The sequence below is a fragment of the Stenella coeruleoalba genome (assembly GCF_951394435.1).
Source record: "Stenella coeruleoalba genome assembly, chromosome: 3".
In the NCBI taxonomy this organism is placed as follows: domain Eukaryota; kingdom Metazoa; phylum Chordata; class Mammalia; order Artiodactyla; family Delphinidae; genus Stenella; species Stenella coeruleoalba.
The window spans coordinates 76,573,019-76,594,034 of NC_137148.1; the positions used below are offsets into that span (position 1 = coordinate 76,573,019).

The window sequence follows — 21,016 nt, forward strand, 5'->3', positions numbered from 1 at the left end:
AACGTGTGGGGTTAAGCTGGTGAGGTGGGGTGAGAATGAAAAGGTGGCAACTCTCAACTGTTTATTTATTTGAGGAAATAAACAGTAGCTGCTGATCCTGTGTGGGTGCTTCCTCTGTGCCAGCCACTGGCTAAACATTTTGCATTCATTACCTCCTTCATCCTTCAATAACCCTAGGCAGGTCCACCCTTCAAGACAGCCGCTTATGGTTTGGAAAGCTGAGCACACAGCACTCCGGGAGACATTGTTCACATTGTCCCCCTCACCATATGTCTGGCACGCCCTGGAGTTGTGCAGGGGACAAATTGTGCAGCTACATGCAGTGACCTCAGCATCGTTATCCCTTTTTCTCAGATAAGGAAAACTGAAACTTACAGATGTTAAGAAAATTGTCCCAGGTCACAAACCTAGGAAGTAGTAGAGGCCAGACTCAAAGACGCATCTATCTGACTAAATCCTCAACCACTAGCCTACGACGCACAGACCAGCGGTCCCTGAGCGTGGGAGCAGGTGGCGCTGGGTGAGAGGCGGCAGGGAGAGGGGGCAGCAGCAACTACTCCCGTGTAGCCTTTGGGTGTCTTAATGTGAACTCACGTAAGAATATTCTAACCAACAGTAGAGGTTGTTCTGACAATAACAGTTTATATATACAAACGTGTGAAATGGCTTTCGTCCATGACTTTGGTGCTCCCTTTTTTTATCAGAATACTTCCTAATTTTTCCTCCCAGCAGTCTCCCCACCCCTCACCATTTATCTGGTATCCCTTTCAAGAGGTTTCTCAGGAAAATTACCATCCTTAGCTCACCTTTGGCTCAACTTTGGCACCAAAAATCTTAAGAAATTCACTTCTAGAGCCTAAAAAATGTTGACAGTCATAAAACAATATTATAGCACTTAGCATGACAATATGAAAATATAATTCCTAATAAATATTACTCGATGATAGTCAAAACAGTTATTTTATAGAATGACAAACTTCAAAGTGATCTCTGGTGACCCATATACAAAAGACACAACACGACAGTGCTCTCTGCCCTATCCTTCATGCAAATATGAGTGTATTGAAACTGGTAATACAGTATGCAACCTGTTCTCTCCCAAGGGAGGCCGTGAGTTGGGATAGTGGGTGGGGTTCCCTGACATGCTGGGAAGATTGTTAATCTGAACTCCAACCCCATTTCACCAGGGTTCCTTCCTGGAAATACCAAATGCCGCCTAATGGGCCAAAGCTCAATACACACGTTAGTGTGGATTATTTTTGTCCTAACCTAAGACAACACTTGATTGACACCACTCAAGGAGCGCGAGTTTTCACTGGGGCTAAGAGAAAGGATGTTGTCCTTTGACGATGGGATGGAAGACTTTGGTGTGTTGGGACACTTCTTTTAGCCAAAGGAGAACTGATAGTCTGGGAGCCAAGGGAAGAGGCTAAAGGGAGGAAAGAGGACTGAGAACACAATGTAGAAGAGGAAAAAGTTTCAATTTTGCCTAACCATGGGCAGCAGGGAGTATGCCCAAAACATCAAAATCTGTTGGAACTCCTATGACTGAATTAACGTATCAGGCCAAAAATCTAAAATTTTACCCAATTTCCCCCAAAGTCTTCATCTACTCCATCTCAGTGCTTTGATTTGGGCCAATGTATCATTATCCAACCTGGTTTCTCTCCCTCTGGAAAAAAAGAGGAAGATGAGGGAGATTTCTGTATATGCTCCTACACCTGCCAACTCACTATTCAAAGAACTTTAGAACTTTTGCCATCAAATGAATGCACGGATTCTACTATAGTATTAAAAATTGTATAAGCCTATCAATCTCACAATCAATTTTCATCTTGCCACTAGATGTGATTCCAGCATCATGAAGCTTTCTGGAGACATTCACTTCATCAGGCACGAGCACCAGCGACTTGAAAAAACAATACAAGAGCTCATGTCCGCCCTAGAAACTGTTTCTAAAAACTTGGATATGAAGGTAACTGAAAATATTTGGAACTCTTACGTGTTACTGCCGGAAGTAAGATCATTATAGCTTATCAAAAAGCTCAGTCAAGAGGTAATTGTTCAAAAGAACTCTTCTCCTCCAAAAGGTTTAAATACGACAGCTCATGTATATACACCATGAGTACTGCCAGGGTAATCAACAAATATTGAATGAGTGCCTCCGATGTTCCAAAACGGACGCCCCTTGTAAGCATATGCTACTTGATTCTACTGTTGCCATTATTTCCTTACTCTCTGGGTTCTTCTCAAGGGCTGTGTAACTAGAGAGAATAAGCAAAGGAATTTCCCATGGAAGCTATTATAATACTATTAATGGTTCAGCATTAACGTCAGTTGATCACGTTACATCCCTGCAATGGGTTACGTCTCTTACAAAATAATACACAAGTCCTTTGGCCTGGATTTTAAAGGCCATCTCTACACTGGCCCCTGCTTTTCTCTACAGCTCACCCTCCTGCCTCCTGGCTCACCCTTTAGACCCAGTGACACTGAGCTACCTGTAGGTAGGTCCCACTCACTCCAAGATACTGCACTGCATCCATTTTCTCTGTGCTATTTTTGCCTGAAATGTCTCTCCCCCTTTTCACCTTCCCAGGCAATGGTTTACTGAAAGGAGCCAATGCAAACTCTTCCATGCCCCACTTTGTCACGTACTTTATGTGAGGCAAACACATCTCCTCTGAAGTCATTTGGGCAGAACAAAGTGGAAATCCTTTGGGAATTGGGGGAGATGAAATCTTGCTGTTTATTTGTTCATGGAGCCAGTTTATCAGGAGTGGAAGGTGCACAGGGGCACACAGTTTACTCCAGTCCCACCAGCCTCATCCATCCTCCTACAAACCCATCTCAATAGTCCTAATAGTTTTTGGGTTGATTCCCTTTCAAGATAATCATATCAACAACAAATCATAACAGTTTTATCTCTAGTTTTCTGGTAAAACTTCATGACTTTTTCTTAAGGCCTTGACCAGAACTTCCGAAATAATATTACATAAAAGAGGTCAAAGAAGGCAGCTTATCTTGTTCCTGATTACACTGGAAATGTCTTTGTTGTTTGCTGTTGGCTACTGGTTTGATATATTTTTATCAGACTTATTAAGGAAGTATTAAGTAAGTATCCACCAATTAAGGAAGTATCCATCAATCCTACTTTACTTAGTTTTTATTAGAACTGAACATTTAATTTTATAAAACACCTTTTGGACATTAACAAATGCCTAACTCAGCACGGTTGTGTTTTGGTTTGGCTTTCTGTTTGTTAGCTTATTTATTTCTTCGGCCTTCTAATGTGCTATGTCAGAGCATTTCCCAATGCTGAAACATTCTGGAATTTCTATAATGAAAGCTATACAGTCTTTGTAATAATTCAGTATTTAATTTTGCATCTAACTTCAAAGGTGATATTAGACTCTAGTTCCCTCTCCTTAGTTTTTCTAAGATAATACATACATATGATTCAAAATCAAAACTATACGAGAAAATACACCCCAAGAATTTTCACTCCCACTTCTGTCAACAGTTATCACAACCATTCATGCCCCTCACAGGTAAAATTTTTTATTAGTCTGTTGTGAATCCTTTCAGTATGCCTTAAAAAGACAGAAGCAAAAACAAATATATATTTTTTTCCTTTTTGCACAAAACATATGTGTATTACTATGCACCTGTTTGTTTTTTTAACTAAACAAACATATCCTAGAGATCCACCCTATCAATACATAGTTTCCTCATTCTTTTTCACAACTGTGTACTCTCCCTCTGTGTATGATGCCTCATTTAACCAGTTTCTCATAGATGAACATTTGGATTCTTTTCACTAATTTGCTCTTTCAAACATTGCTGCAATGTATAAACTTGCACTTATGTTATTTAGTGTGTCTGTAGTTATGTCTGTAGAATAAATACCCAGAAGTGGGATTGCTGCACTTATGTTATTTAGTGTGTCTGTAGGTATGTCTGTAGAATAAATACGCAGAAGTGGGATTGCTGGGCCAAAGGTACCTGTGTTTGTTATTTTGAAAGATCTTGCTCTCTGCAGGGCTTTTACCATATTGCATATCCACGGACAATATATAAAATGTCCTATATCCCCATTGCCTCATCAATGAGTGTTTGACTTTTGAATTTTGCCCTTTTTTAAAGGAAAAAGATAGCATCTCTGTATTTTAATTAGCCTTTCTTATTACATCTTTTCATATATTCAAGAACTATTTGTATTTCTTTTCCAGTGAGCTGTCTGTTCATAGCTTTTATTCATTTCTCTATTGGGTTATTTTTCTTTTCAATTTCTAGGAGCTCTTTATATGTTAGGGAGATGATATGAGCTGCAAATACATTTTTCCAGTGTGTTGTCTTTTGACTTTTGATATGCATATGTTCTCTATTTGTAGCCAAATTTATCAGTCTTTTTTTGTGTATGTGGCTTCTGGAATTTTAAGTCACATTTAGACCGAGCTTCCCCACACAAAGGCTTGAAAGAATTGCTCATATTTTCTTCAAGCACTTTCATGGCTTTATTGTTTATATTTAAATTCTTGGAGTTTGGAGTTTTCCCTAGAATAGGATGTGTCTTAATTATTATTTTAATTACTGAGACCTTGTAGTATTTTTACTATCTGGTAGGGCCAGTCCCTTCCACTGCTCTCCTTTTTGCCTTTTCCTGGTGATAATTGTTTGTTTTTGCATATGATTTTAAAATCAGCCTGTCTAGTTCCAGCAAATAAATCAACAAATAACTCTGCCTTAATTTTTATTGAAATCATGTTAAATTTATAAATTAATTTTAGAACTGATATAGTCATAATGCTGAGTGTTTTATCCAAGAACACAGACAGCATACTTCCTGTTTGTTCAGGTTCACTTTTATATCCTTCAGGAGTGGTTTCAAATTTTCCTCATGTAGGTTAGGTAACACCTTAAATGTATTTTGAGATTTCATCATCTTTTTTTTTAGTTTACTGTAATGGGGGTTTCATTATATCTTCTAACTAGTTGTTTGTGTGTTATAAAGGCTGTATTAATTTTATACGTCAGTGAATTCTCTTGATTATAATAATTTTTCAGTTGGTTTTGGTTTTTCCAGGCACACAATCATATCATTTTTAAACAATAATAATTTGACCTCATCTTTTTCCATTTTATACACATAATTTCTTTTTTCTAATTGTTTTGAATAATAACTCTGGTGCAATATTACATAGTAATGCAGCGATAGTGGGCATCCTGGTCTTGTTCCTGACTTTAACAGAAATGTTCCTACTGTCTCTCCTGTGATGGAGGAAGTAAGTTTTCTCAATAAGTCTGTTTAATACGCAATTGTTCCTATTTTACTAAGGTTGTGAAAATCAAGAAAGATTATAAAAATAAATTAGTCTTGTAGATATAATGTACAGCATAATGACTATAGTTAACAATACTGTATTGTGTATTTGAAAGTTGCTAAGAGAGTGGATCTTCAAAGTTCTCATCACAAGAAAAAAAATTGTAAGGTGATGGATGTTAAGTTATTGTGGTGCTCATTTTATAGTATATACATATATCAAATCATGCTCTACAACTAAAGCTAACACAATGTTAAATGTCAATCATATCTCAATTTTAAAAAGTAATTATGAATTATGTTAAATAACTTTGTAGCATTTGTGCAAATAATGTCAGTTTTCTCCTATACTAGCATAATTATTTGTATTAATAAATTTCCTTTTTTTTTTTTTTTTTTTTTTGCGGTACGGGGGCCTCTCACTGTTGTGGCCTCTCCCGTTGCGGAGCACAGGCTCCGGACGCGCAGGCTCAGCGGCCATGGCTCACGGGCCCAGCCGCTCCGCGGCATGTGGGATCTTCCCGGACCCGGGCACAAACCCGTGTCCCCTGCATCGGCAGGTGGACTCTCAACCACTGCACCACCAGGGAAGCCCTAAATTTCCTATTATTAAACCATCCTTACTTTAAAAAAAGAATCAGTTGCACTTGATTATGATGTGTTTTCCATTGGGCTGCTGAACACTGTTTGCTGATATTTTATTTAAGAATTTGGCATCAATGTTTACAAATGAGATTAGTCTCCAGGGGCATTTTTTGTGCAATCTTTTTCAGATTTTGGAATCAATGTTGCACTGATCTGATTAAGATAATTTGGAAATTTCTCTTCTTTTTCTATGCTCTGTAACAGTTTAAAGAGCATTATAATTATCTATTCATTAAGGATTTGGTAGCTTTACTTCTGAAAGTGTCAGGGCCTGATGATTTGGTGGGAAAGGGATGGTGATGGGTTTTGAGCACAGCAGTCAAGGCCCTTGGCCATAATATGCTCTTTATTGTAGGTGACCTGAGAGGCATTTTCATGTGAAACACTGGGGAATTAAACAATAGAATTTTTAAAGTTTTTTTTACTCAAATGGTTAGATTCTTGTTTCTCTATACTTTTCTTATTAATTTCTAGTGTAGTTAGTTGCTTTTCCTGCTTTTTGGAATAATTTGAGAGTTTCTTTGTAGTCACATGTGTACTTAGTTGTAAATGCTCAGTGGGCACTGGGAAAGAATGAGTGTTTTCTGTTTGCAAGTTTGATTGTTTGGCATGTAAATGTATAAATAAACTACATTTGTCTTATCTTTTTATATACTTATTTATATTTTACTTATTTGACCAGTAAGTCAAGAGAAGTCATTTAAAATCTGTAATACATTGTCTCTGTTAGTTTATCCTTGTAATTCTACAACTGCTCAATATATAAGGTAAAGTTTCAAAACTATTTTTCACTGTGTATTTTAGAATGATTTTTACCTATAAAATGATCATCTTTGTTCCCTTTTACGTATTTTGCCTTGAATAACATTTTATCTAATGATGTTGCTCTGCCTGCTTTCTTTTCCTTTGCTTTGGCCATGCTTAATTTGCCCATGCTTCATTGTAAACAATTCTGCTTTTCAGTGTACTTTCTATAAGTAGCCTGTTTTACGTGTATCTCGTATAAATAACCAATCGTGTGCTGTTGGTTGCCCACCCAACATTTACCTATTCAAATCCTTCTATTATTCACCTCTTTCTTTTCTAAGAGAACTTGGATTTTAAGTACCCACTCACCCCCACATGACCATCTCTTTCAGCACTTGAGTCTGGCCAAAAGCAATCATGTAGTTTCATTCCCCTTGACAGCGATTACTTTTGACATGATTATGGGCTGCATAATCATGCATCTATTTCTCAATCCAGTCCTTTTACCTGAAGAACTTCTTCAATGCTTCCAGCAATGTGGAAGGCGCTTTTACCCTAACTTCCAAACATGAGCTTGTTTTTTCCTATGTTTAAAATGCCGTTAAGTCATTTCACTTGGGATTTACTTGTGCTCCTGTCAGAATCCTACCTGGAAATTCCTGAGGTCTGACCTTAGGCCATTCAGGTGTTTTCTTTGCAGAGCGCAATTGTGCACTTAAGCATTTATTCAATAGCATTTGGTGAGCATCTACCATTGGTCATCTAATGTGCACTGAGGATACAGTGGTGATACAGGCTAGAGTGGCTTACATTGTAACTGGGGAGAGAGAAAGTAAAGAAATAATCAAATTAACAAACTGATAAGCTAATGTCAATAGCATGTTTTTGTCACATCATCAGGTAATCTATTATCAGAAAGAATATTACAGACAGCAGAATGGAACACTCCCCTATTGTTCTTTCCCTGAAGATAGTGCTATAACTGTTGAATCGTTCCTTTGAAAAAACTAATTTTCAAATGCAGACATGCTTTAGACTCAAAGCTGGACTTTTATTCTGGGCTCCTTTAGGAATAAAGTATAATTAACGTAAGTGCTAGTGGTTTTGTTCACACACAAAAAATCTGCCTTTTGTACTTTCATTAGGTAATGCAGCTCTTAGGAAACATAGAGGCTTCCAGTTCTGAGCAAATCTCAAATTTAAAGATGGTCCAGAGGGATTATCACCAAGAAATGAACCTTTTGGAGTTCAAGTAAGTGAATGGAAGATTTTTAATTGTTTAATGCATTCCAAAGGGTTTTGCTTAATGAAGGCATTGGCATTAAATAAAATCCTATCCCAGGAATTTGAACCTGTCCAAGAATTAAAGCAACAAACTGATGCAGAGAATATTTTACACTAAAGTAATTTATACAATATTCTTAATTTTAAAATATATATATATTAATTTGTCATTCTCTTTTTTTTGTATAATATCTCAACTAAAATGATACTTTCTGATAGAGTATAATTTTAACTTATCAATCGTACATTAAAATGCCTCAATGTAAAGCACTATTGAACATACACTGATTCCACAAGATTATCAAATAATTTTTTAAAAACTTTGATTCACAAGCTATTTTTTAATGATTTCTTCTAAGACCCTCTCCTTAGTTCTTTACAGTCTCCCTATTTTAATACTGGTCTCTATCCCACATTACACTGAGTTTTCCCCTGTACAATGGAGAGAGCAACTAAGGAGACAAGATGCCACAAACATTCAGATTACTGGCCTCCTTATCCTCAAATCCTCCTTCCTTATTTAAATGACCGCCATTTCCTGACACCATGGTTCAGGCAAAGGGAAATTCTAGGCACTTAGATGATACCACCTTACTGCTCCTTCTGTTCTTGTTCTTTTCCTCTCTGTCCCACATCACTTGAGCTTAATGCCTTGGTCAAATCGTATTCTGAGCATACTCTTTCTCCATTTTTCCCCATCTCTACCGTATCTCATTAAATCTAGGTGCCATTGACTATAAGATATACCATTACATTCTTGTACCTCGAAGACATGAAGCTAACAATTAAACCATAGCATGCTATCATTTTATGACACCTCCCAATTTCAGAGATGTTAAGTTAGGAAAAACGTGTGTCTTAGAAATTGATGAACAACAGTAGTCATCACTAAAACTCAGAGAAGTAGGTGTCTTGGGTAAACAGAAAATACCTACTTTCTTCATATTCTAAAAAAGCAGGTTCTTAAATTCTAGCACAATGAGGGTGCTCAGTAAATATCTGTGTCATGATTGATCTGATCCCTTTAGCTTAGAATTAAGACAGAGAAAAGTGTCCAAAGGAGAAATAGAAAAGTAAGCTGTTTCTAGAAGTATAATTTAAGAAGGGATTTTACTGGGGGAGGAAAGGGACTTATAATCTGGAGTGGAAGACTGGCTTAAAGGGATCAAGAATATTAACAAATAGAAAAGAGGGGAAAAGGAAATGTTTGAGATCTAGGGCTGACTGCTTCACTGCAGGTGCTGCATACTTTTCCCACCTGCAGTCCAGTGGGAAATCGGCTTACAGATGAATCCTCTAAATAGTTAAATCTGCATCTGGACACTTTTGTAACAGTATAAACTGGAATCTTTCTCTCACTTTAAATAATGAAGTCTTAAAATTTCATTAGTATTACAGTAGGTAGTAGTGAATTTATAAACGAGATTTTTTTCCCCAGGCAAACGCTTATAAGCTCTAGTAATTCAATTACACAATTGACTCTTTTAAATTAGAAAGTAATATGCATTCATCATAACAAATAAAATAAGGCAAAGTTGAAAATAGAGGTCACCATTCAAGCTTCGTAATGTAACCAATGCTAACACCAGGGGTGTATCCTTCCTCACTTTCCCCCTCATTAATATAAATATGTAACAGAAAAGGGAGATTTTATGTATATACATATATAATATATATAACATACATTATATACAAAGAGAGAGCATGGGTTTTTAAAATAAATCCTATACACATTACTCAATAATTTGTGTTTTTCCAGGACATCTTGGATATCTCTCTCTAGATCAGTGAATATTTTTCTAGCATTATTTTTTACAGCTGCATAATATTTTAACTTACAGATATGTCATAATTAATTCACTCATTTATCTTATTGATGAATAAATTCTTTCCAGTTTATAGCTACCACGAACAAAAATTATTGTGTGCATATCCTTAAATTTCCTTAGATATAGGTGCTTTTATTTCTACAGGCAAGATTCTTAGGTCTGAGTTTATGTTTTTATTAATTTTTATAAATTTCTTTCTAAAAATGTTGTAGCAATTTACTCACACCAGCAATGCATGAGAAGACCTTTCTGTACATTCTCATCCACGATGGATATTCTTCTTAATATTTGCCAATTAAAGGATAAAAAATAGCATCTCTTGTTTTCATTTGCATTCCCTTCACCCTTTGAATTTCCTTTTCTGTGAATTGCCCATTCTTACCATTTATCTTCATCACTTTCTTATCAATTGGTAGGATTCCTTCACATTAGGGATATTAACCCTTTGACTGAGCTATGTATTGCAAAGTATTTTGCTCAAAGAGAAAGTAAGGCAGGTAGGGCTCTTTTTTTTCTTCTTCTTCTTTTCAGTCAGAGCACTTCTCAAAGCAAAGTGGATGGGGTATAGAATTTGCTTTACTTTTTTAAGAAACAACTGTTTCTGAACAAAGGGATTAAACTCTTTTGATAACATTAAAGTGTAAGTTTAACTGAGCAATTTTCGCATTAAGAAACTTTAACAAATTCAAGTTTAATGGTCAACTGAACATATTTTATATTGAACTTAAAAGCCACAATACTCTCTTGGGGTTTTCTAGTGAATCTTTGGGACTTTGGCACTGATCACTAGACTTGACAAAGAAGATGCACAGGCTGTGCAACTGGACCCCTGCACTGAGCCTTCTCTTTCCAGAAGGGCCTTAGTCAGATGTTCAGCTAAGTAATGTCCTAAGCTGACAACTGAGTGCTTATAGAGCAAGAGTCTCAGCTATCATGAAATACAGCTGTCTTTCAGCAAGGGGTGGGCAGGTCAGCACCGACCAGTCACTCCCTGGATAGCTCTTGTTGCTGACGCTGTTCAGTTGATAGTGATTTATAAGAAAAAGCATTCGGTGAATGAAGCAAATGCATAGAGTCAAACCTTACCACACAGCTTTGAAAATGCTACCACAGTAGAAAGTGGACCAGAGCAAGGACCTGTCTCATTTATCTTTGTATCCTTCACACCCAGCACATTCAGACACAAATAGAAGCCAGTGAATGAATGTATGTTTAGAGCACCTATAATATGTAAGTTGTGTTTTGGAATATCCAAAGACATAATCATGGCCATATACAGTGGGGGAGAAAACACATAAATAAGTGACACGCTCGTAACAGGTAAAGTAAAAGTTGAGATGGTGTTAAATGAGATATATCAGTAGGCAGAAATAATAAATATTCATTGCCATTTTTAAATGCCTACCGATCCCTAAGTGCTCAAGATGTGCAGGTACACCCAGCTCTGCAGTCTGGGTCTTATCTTTAAAGACAAGGAAACTTATAGTCATGGAAATTAAACAATTTACCCAAAGTCACACAGCTAGAAAGTCTCTGACTCCAAATCTCAGGTTATTTTTGTCAGTTTGTGATGTCTCCATCTCATAATTCCACCTACTGTAGTAAACTAACTGTGCTACAGAAATTTAGGGAAGGGAAAAATCACATGTGCTCAAAACTATGATGGTATGAGGCTATAAAGGTACTGATATTTAAACTCAAGTACAATTTAGAATGAACAATTAACAAAAGTCTTTGTATCAGAGTGGAGTCGGAATTGCTTTCTAATTAGTCTCACTAATTAGAAATCACAGAACATTGAGAAGAAATTAATTTAAGATATATTGGTATAAACTTAGTAGAAAAAGTTTCTTGAAATTTATTTCTTGCTTCTGACATGAAACTAAGACTCTTAGACTCAATCTCTAAAGAAGCAATAGTACCACGTCTAAAGCCCTTTTTCAGATATGATTACAAAAAATGAAAACATCTTCTGTGTTTACAGCCCATCAAAGAGCACTAAATCTTTTTATATTCCCATTTGGTTAGAGCCACCATCTGAATTCTTGAGAGCCTGGTAATAGTAACAGTTTCCAAGAATTCAAAATGTTCATGTCTTCTAAAAAAGTTCATGCAACAGATTGTTGAATGCAAGACAACTGGGTTTGAGACATAAGTGAACTGGTAAAACTAGCCCAGGATGGAGCTATGTCCTCATTTATGTATGTCATCCAGAACCAGGGAGGTCACTGGAATATTCCAAGCCCCATACACTGCCCTCACCATTCACTCTCGCCACAGCTCTCTACCCTGGGCTCCAGTTATGTCTATAGCGCCCTGTTAAATTTTCTTTTAGTTTTCTGTAACTTTCTCCCTTATAATTGAACTTGGTGTACATTTTAACCTGATACCATTAGTATGAAATTTTTTTAAAAAAAACCAGCCTTTATCTCACATTTATCCTAGCGAGGTCTCTGGTTATAATTTAAAAGTCTGACTTGTGTTTAGAGGAAAAAGGAAAGAAAAAGCTATCTATCAATCTATCTACCTAGCCATCTATCTACCTAGCTACCTATCTGTATCTAACTATATCTGACTGAAGTGCTCCCATAACCACTTGTATAGGAGATTTGGGAACTAAAATGTGAGCGTCATACTAGATAAATTCATCCTATTGAGATTTTAACTGTATGTTAAAATTAACATACAGTTAACACAATAACTGTATGTTATAATTAACAGAAAAATCATTCTTACCTAGTAAATCATGTCCACTATGTTAGGAAAAAGTATAAAGAGAGACAAAGATTTACATAAACCTCTGTTTTTATGCTTTATACCTTTCAAGGAGAATGCTTTTTAAATAATGCTTTCATATTTTAATAAACTACCAGCAGACAGAATCTGACTTCTGATTGTCATCAGCAAAGTGAGTCTCCAATTGCAGGCAAAACCTTGTAATAAGGATCATAAGAAATAATTCAGTCTTTATGGTTTATTTTAATTTCAGAGTTTCAATTTCTGCCATGTCCTTCTAGAGACATCACCTGGGTACATTTAATGGTTCCTTGATTTTCAGAGGGATTTTAATGTTTTATCAGTGATGAGAGTAAATGCTCTCATTTATCTACACAGTGAAGGTGAGCACTGAAGGACGGATTCTTGACTGTAAAGCCACCTCTTAGAGATCTGGAGATTTACTGTCCCCCTTAACCATCACTATTAATTAATTCTTCCACCAGAGACCAGGGAAGATGAAAATCAAAGATTAGGTCTCTAAATAGCTTGACAAGTCTATGATTTGTTATTTGTGAATGGTCCTAATAAAAGGTATTCAATGAAAAATAATAAATCATTTATTCAACCTCTACTTAACTGAGCACTTTCTATATTCCAGGCATTAGACACAGCCATGAACAAAGCAAAATCCTTGCTTTCATGTGCTAGTGGAGAAGATTTATATATAATATATATCACATGATGATGAGCATTTTGGAGAAAAATAAAGAAGGGTAAAGGAATAGGGAGTATCAGGTTGGACAAATTTTTTTTTTTTAATGTTGTCAAAAACAAGAAAAGCTTCTGTGATAAGGTGGTGCTTGACTATAAATCTGAATGAAATTAGGGCAGGAGCCATTGTATATTCCAAAGAAGAATGTTCCAGATAGAGGTAACAGTTGGCTAAAAAGAGGTTGTCCACCTATCAGCTGGGGGCTTATTTGTCTGAGATCCAACACCTGTTGTCAGCCAGCAGCACAAGTGTTTAAAAGTCATGATGAGACTAAGAACAGGAAGAGTAACCAACTTCATCTTCTTCAATGTTGAGATACTCATTTGCATCAGGTATGCCTTCTAGGTGAAAAATGAAGATCGGAATTTAACTATCATACTACAACAAATATAAGTATTGGAAAAGTAACTACCTTTCCATTCCTTGCTTTCATCATCCAAATCCCAGTTTCTCAACCTTGGCACTATTAGCGTTTGGGCTGGATAATCCTTAGTTGTGGAGCTGCCCTGTGCACTGTAGGATGTTTAGCAGCATCCTGGCCTCTACCCACCACAGGTCAGTAGCACCTCCTATTTGTGACAACCAAAAATGTCTGCAGACACGGCAGAGTGACCCAGAGTCTAAATAAAAATGGAAGTGGCCTCCCATAACTTGTCTTTTCCAACTATTAGTCCAAACACTTTTTCAGGAGAGCTAAAGAAGTGTATCCATGCAGTATATGTCCAGCATGCCTTAGGCAATCTCCAGTGATAAATATCACAAGTTAAATTAGCTGCATGTAACTTTTCCTGATCATTAGAGTAAATTATTTCAAGTCACCCCACATTGTAAGGGAGTCCTGAATATTTTCAACAACAAACAACATGCATTGTTCCTGCCAATCTAATATTTAGCCGAGTCTAAAAGGGAGTCTGAAATTAACTTCTTACCAAGAGCAGGTCCCAAGCAGAAAACATACACAGAAACTACTTGCCAGTCCCCCCTCCCACCTCTTCTCAATCCCGCATTTCTGTCATTGCAGACGAGGATTCCCCTCTCACACTCTCAACCTCTCCACAGTAAATTTTCAAATTGCTGATACATGATTCCAATCATTTAACCTCTGTAATACCATCTACCTCTGTTGTTGAGAATCCTTCGTCCTCTGTTATTTAACACTCCTAGGGTGCATCAACTTGATGCCAGCGATGCCTTCCTGCACACCTCTTGTTATTTCTGATTTTGCCTCACATGAGTAACTCAGCATCTCTTTAAGTCCCCCCAACACCCCCAAAAGAATCCACTCACAGAGATCCATTGGTGACCATGGAGACTTTACTGAAGATTTTGCCTAAAGCAGAGATGACAGCCAAGAAGTGTCTCCCTTGGACACTCTGCTTCCCCAGATTCCTTCTGGGGCTCTCTTCTTTCTCCCCTCCCTGACTGTTCTCTCCTTTACTAGACAACGCAAGTCCTCTCTGGCCTAGCTCCTCCCCAACCTCATAGTGGCCCTTGTAGAGCAAAGATTCGGCAAACTACCGCCCTTAGCCAGTCTTCCCGTAGCTAAGAATGGCTTTTACACTTTCTAATCATTTTTTTAAAGAAAAGAAAATTATACCTCATGACATGTGAATATTATATGAAATTTAAATTTCAGTGTACACAAAGTTTGATCAGACCACAGCCATGCTCATTGTTTCTTTATAAACAGCCAGGCTAATTTGTGTCATCTGTGGCTGCTTTCCCACTACACTGGCAGTGGAGGGGTTGCAAAAGAGACTACATGGCCTGAAAAGCCTCAACTATTTACTATCTAACCCTTACAGAAAAAGCGTGCTAACCTCTACCATAGAGTAACACCATGCTAAGTGACTTGTCGAAGTAATTTTTCTGCACACACTCACTGCGCCCTGGGCCCCGAGAGGAAGCCTGCGTGGATGACACAGGCCTTTCTGCGTGTGCGTGCTCCTGCCACTGTGTGGACTTGCATTTTGGGTGGTGCAGATGGGTGTCGTCAGCAGGTGGGCTGAACACCAGCTTGGGGCAGGGACACAGCATGTGCTCCCTCACCCCCCCTTCACCCCATAAGTGCTTGCTGGGCACATGGACCCTCATCCGAAAAAACTGCAGACTTTTCAATAAATTTTGGGTTTAGGTTTAAATTATTAAAATAGAACAAACCACTTTTCCCCCTAGATTTAATGCCCTTTCAACGAGCCTATATAAGGAAATGGAGAACCATCAAAAACGGACAGAAAACCAGTCCATCAGATGTGAACAAGACCACCTTGGCCACATAAATCAGTGTCTGAAGCTCCTGCAGGAGAAACTGGTAAGGGGTTGTGTTGCTCATGAAGTGAACAGCCGCACGGCCACTGTCTAGATGTGAGCCACGAGTCAGTCTCGAAAGCCACACTTAAAAATTCACAGTGACCCTCCCTGCGCCAGTCACTGATTTCTTAGCACTGGAATAGGAATCCAGAGGCCTGTCTTCTGGTCCCGTTTGCTACTCCCCAGCTCTGTGAACCCACACTTCTCAGAACGGGCTCTGCCTGTACCAGAATAACCCAAAGAGAGTTTTTAAAAGTACAGATTCCTGGTCCCAACCCAGAGCTGAAGCATCAGACCCTCCAGGGCCTTCCCTGGGAATCTGTGCTCCCGGACAAGCTCCCTGGGTGATGCTTAGATACAATAAAGCCTGAAAACTGCCTTAAACAAGTCGTTTTACCTCTCCGGAGATCCACTGGTAGATCAAAGGTTTATCAAAACTCCTTTTCCAGGTCAGACCTTGTAGAGACGCCCCCACGCTTTGGGGTGAGGTGACCGGGACATACAGGAGACCTGTCGCAGGCTCCCTTCTCCCACGCCAGCCAGCACAGCCAGCACGCTGCTGAGCCCTGATGGCAGGACAGCACAGGGCCATGAGTCTCACCAGTGGCTGCCAGTCTTGCAGATGATTCAGATGTTTCTGGAACTTCAGTAGAGGGGCTTTAGGCAGCCAGTAAACGACGCTCCCGTTACCCCACCTGAGTTTGTTCAAACTGATAGAAGCAGGAGTCCAAGAGAGGGAGGTAAACGTTACAGCTTTCTCACTGACAGGCTGTTGAAGTATGTGTGGTCAGATCTGCAGCCAACTGGGCTTGTTGGTCCTGCTCCGGATTTAGGCAGACTCCTCCACCAGTTCTAGGCAGACCTAGGTGACCACAGGGTCATCTGCAGGCAGAAGCCGCCCATCACAAGGAAGAGAGAGACCGGAATCTACCCGTTCTTCAGGCAGGTGGGACCAAAGAGAATCAAAGGGGCCAAATCAGTCTCAGGCCCTGCTGGTAAATTGCCCGCACAGGAGCCAGGAGGAGCAAAGAAGCTAATTAGCGTCAGGCCGCCTCTACAGCCCCCAACCTGCTGCCCATCAGAATCACCTGGGGAGCTTTTAAATGCCATCGATTCCCCGGGCTCCATCGCAGACCAATTAAATCAGAATTGTGGAGGTGGGGAGGTGCTGGTAGGGGAGTTATGGGCCAGGTGATTCTAATAGACAGCAGGGTTAAGAGAAGCACTTCTACCTGAAGCCTGTCCACGTAGAGATAGGCAGCTTGAGGGAATAAGGATGTCTAACACACAAGCACCTCCAAGGAGCTCTGGTCAAGCCGTATCTAAAACGCCTTCCTTGGCTACACTTCTTTAAACGCTAAAATTCCAAATCCTCAGGCATTTCATAAATATCACAGCCCTTTCTTTTCTCCCATAGCATGTAGAATTCCAGAAACTAACAAGGCCAAACAAAGGCCAAACTTCCGCTTGTGAATAGCTTTAGATACAAGGGAACTTGGTTTGAATTCTCATGTTTAGCACAGAAATCCAAACTTGTTAAAAAGCATTCTCTAAGCTGAAAGTCAAATCCACAAAGGTGTTGTGAAGCTTTATCACATGATATCTTTTGTAGGATATGTCTGAAAAAAAAATGGAAGAAAAATTACTGAAGCTTTCAAGCAAATTAGAGAATTTCATTAACAGGCAGAAACAGGAAGCAGATCTAAACAAAGTAAAGCATATAGAAAATGAACTGTCCAAAAAGATGAACCAACTGGAAAAGCACATCTGGGGTGAATTAGAGAAAATGCAGAATGAATATCAATCAGGTGAGCAGATACCTTTGATTAAGTAAAGAACGTCAGTCCTTTCCTATCCAGTCCCTCAGGGTTTTCTACTTTGAGCTAATGGCCAGGGAGCAATCTTGTCATTAGCGAAGTGACATCCTTTGTATTTAATCCAGCTTTCCTAAATATCCCATAGAATGTCAGCATACCACCAGAAGGTGGGTGAATATGTAGATTCCCTTTCTTATTCACACTTGGCAGTGTCACAGGCTTGCCATTGCTGTGAGATTTTTTTTTAACCAAGATCATAGAATCATAAAACTGTTAGATTTGGAAAGTCCTTGGAGATCATCAAGACCTGATTTGTGGGTATATCATGAAACTAGGAGCCTAAATCAAATGTCCCTCATTGAACTGCAGGTAATGAGCCTGGATAGTTGTCAAACTGGAGACCTGACCTTTAGAAGTAAGAAAGAGAGATGAATGAACAAAGTCCAGTATAATGACTGCTTTTCTTCTTAAGAGGCTAATGGCAGCAGTGTCAAGCTGAGCTAACATCAAAGAGGATTAATTTGAAAGGCTCATCTAATTTGTCAAAGGGAAGGACGGGGGTTGGAGAGGGTGGGGGGGACAAGTGCTGTGGAGCAACCATGTGTCCCGAGCCACAATTCTGAGAGAATTACCACGAATCAGAAGGTTCCTTTATGAGAGACAGCCCCAACTCATTCTCTGTCCTCTAGATCTCAGAAAAATTCATGGAAATGGTCCTGTATGGAGATGCCTTGGAGGTGTCTTAGAAAGATATGGTCTCAATCTGCCAGCATATAAGGAACATTTCCTGCCTAGAAATCAGACCCTCGCCACCCTTCCCCACCAACTTCCACCACCAAATCAAAAGAATGAATTATCTGGCCAGGAATCCTGCCCCAAACTTAACTTACCATTCTTTCAGGGCCCTGCTTGTTACTTAGCTACCAGAAGTTGAATTTACTCATTCTAGTACAACCCCAGCATGAACTGAAGATCCATTTGCAATCTACATGTTTCTGCGTTTTACTGTGAGTTTAGCAAATGAGGACTCCCAACTAATAGTTTGCTCTTTTATGCCTTTAATAAAAATGTGTTGAGAAATGACCCTGTGAAAGCCTCCAGTGAATAAGATATGGGCTGTACCCTACGAAGCTTGAGGTCTGGTAGGCTGTGGTCATGAGTGGCTAGACTTGCATAAGAGAGATACAAAGTGCTGGCACCAGGGGCAGGGCAGCAGCCGGCGAGGGACCATTCCTTAGGTCCTTCAAACAGGTTGCTTTCAGGTTTAAAATCTCATCTGTGGCCTTTACCTTCAATTTGGTAACAAGAATAAAAAGATCATCCAAATTTCTTGTCAAAGGGTATAGAAAGAAGATATTTTAAATTTCTCTCTTGAAATATAGAATTATTTCATTATGCAATATATTGGGATGGAGGGGAAGGACAGGAATTGAATTTTCACAATGAAGCCAGATATAAGTTGAAACACTGTTGCTAATGCATCTTCATGACATACAAGAAATAAATGATTGTACATTTTTAGACTGGTCTTAATGGAATTTAATATGCTTTGAATTAAACAATGATCAATTATGGCAGGACTGCTGATTAGCAACTTTTGTTAAAACGTTTAAAAGTTCCAATGCATTGTTTAGTTTCAGTATACCTATTTTCATATCCTCTTCTAGGATTTAAATCGATTCATGACTCTCTCAACTCCCTCCAACGAATACAGAAAACAAAGATGGATTTAGAGAAATATAAAGTACAGAAAGACCTAAAGAAATTGCAGCATAAGATAGTGGAACTCCAGGAAGTATAAACTTTCCAGTCATCTTCCTTTACACCAGCCAGTGGAGTGGTTTGTTGGCAAAAGTTGGGAAGAAGAAAGCTAATATCTCTGGGATGTCTACTGCTTCTATTTCTTACCACCTTTTTAAGGAGATGAATGCACCAGGAAACCCAATAAAGCAAAGAAGCTTTATTATGTCTTCATTAATTTATTAGTGAAAAAATTAAGGAATTTCTTTCCATACATGCGTTTTATATTTTTATTTGCCCACAGATCCGAATGTTGTACATAAACGAGTGAAGCAGGCCTGGTGTAATATATTAAAGAATGGCGGAAACTGTGGAAAATTGGAGACCACTTACCTGTCTAAAAATAATAGCAACTATGCAGTTCCAGTCCATTATTTACATGCATAAAATCCATTATTGCCAAAAATTTTAGTTTTCAAAAGAAACCAGAAATCTGATTTTATATGAAACCATTTATGAGCATTAGCAACTAGTGCAAAATAGTTCTTAAACTGTGAGGGAATGTCTGTAGGGCAGATACAGTCAAATGAACTGTCAGACTGCAACTTCTGATCCAGAGGTTTTAGTTTTCTAACAATCCCAATATTTATAGCAAGTCTAACTTATGCATATTTAAAATATTGATTCATTGTACTCAATATGTATCAGAATTATGAGCAAGTAAGAGTTAACGATATAAAAGAATACAACAGTTTCCATGAAAACCATCCAACATAATTTCATCTTGGTGCTAAACTCAGAAGCACTTCAAAAACACTAATTAGTTTCCCATAAAATTAAAATATATCTAACTTTTGTAGATATAAATGTTAAATTGAGAGCCTGGTATTGGGCAGTAAAATCATGAAAAATAAAATATTCATGCCTTGCACTTTGTAGAGAAATGTGTACTCTCTTATATTATTGGAGAGTCTACAAATTGGTACAATAATTTAAAGGGCAATTTGGAAACATCTATTAACATTTTAAAATGTATATAACCTTTGACCCTGGAATTCTACTGCTAGAAATATATATTGCAGGGGGGAAAAGAATTCCAAAATGTGGAAAGATATATGAACAAGGATGCTCATTATAACACCATTTCTTATAGTAAAAAACCTGAAAACTACTGAATTAAAAGGAACTGATTGACTAAATTAATGATATCACCAACAAAAAATGCTATCCAACACTTAAAAAGAACACAGAAAGATATCCAAGATATGCTGTTAAGAGAATAAAGCAAGTTGCAAAGCTAAATGGATGTGATCCCACCTGTGTCAAAAAAATATTTTAAAATAAGTTAAAATACACATACTACAGTATGCAAAAAAAAAAGTAAGACTTTACAACAGACTAGCAGTGACTGAATTAAGAAGAATTTTGTTTTCTACATTAAGCAATTATTAATGCTTTTATATTATTACAATATAATATGTTTCCAGTAAAAATATGTTTTAGAAAACAACCACAACAACAAATATACTACAGGGCTCAAAGAGTAACTCTTTATAATAAACCAAATAAGTGGTTGCAGGAAGGGTTAAATTAGAAATTCACACAGATCAAGAGCCAAGTCATCTCACTCAGACTCACATTTTATTCTACCCATTTAGCAACAAAAGCTGTGATGATATACCATAGATAGGGGGGAAAAAAAGATGTTGATGCATTTCTTTTCCTTGTAAGCAAAAATGCTCTAACTCGTAATTCAAATAATAGCGCAAGATCAAGGCAAAAGCTTTCCTAGAATGGTTATTTTGTATTGGTGTTGACAGGGTAAAACCAT

General features: G+C 38.0%; 1 protein-coding gene across 1 annotated transcript in view; it reads left to right on the top strand.

The window, feature by feature from the left end:
• Positions 1–19,479, top strand: part of FAM81B (family with sequence similarity 81 member B) — a gene marked incomplete at its 5' end in the record, with an annotated part of 53,121 nt that extends 33,642 nt beyond the window's left edge. Inside the window, 5 exons of the mRNA XM_079918630.1 lie at positions 1,846–1,975; positions 7,861–7,967; positions 15,494–15,629; positions 17,241–17,436; positions 19,113–19,479. Of these exons, the coding sequence (XP_079774756.1) occupies positions 1,846–1,975; positions 7,861–7,967; positions 15,494–15,629; positions 17,241–17,436; positions 19,113–19,246 (703 nt within the window). The 3' untranslated portion in view covers positions 19,247–19,479. The remainder of the gene's footprint in view (positions 1–1,845; positions 1,976–7,860; positions 7,968–15,493; positions 15,630–17,240; positions 17,437–19,112) is intronic.
• Between the last annotated feature and the right edge of the window lie 1,537 nt (positions 19,480–21,016).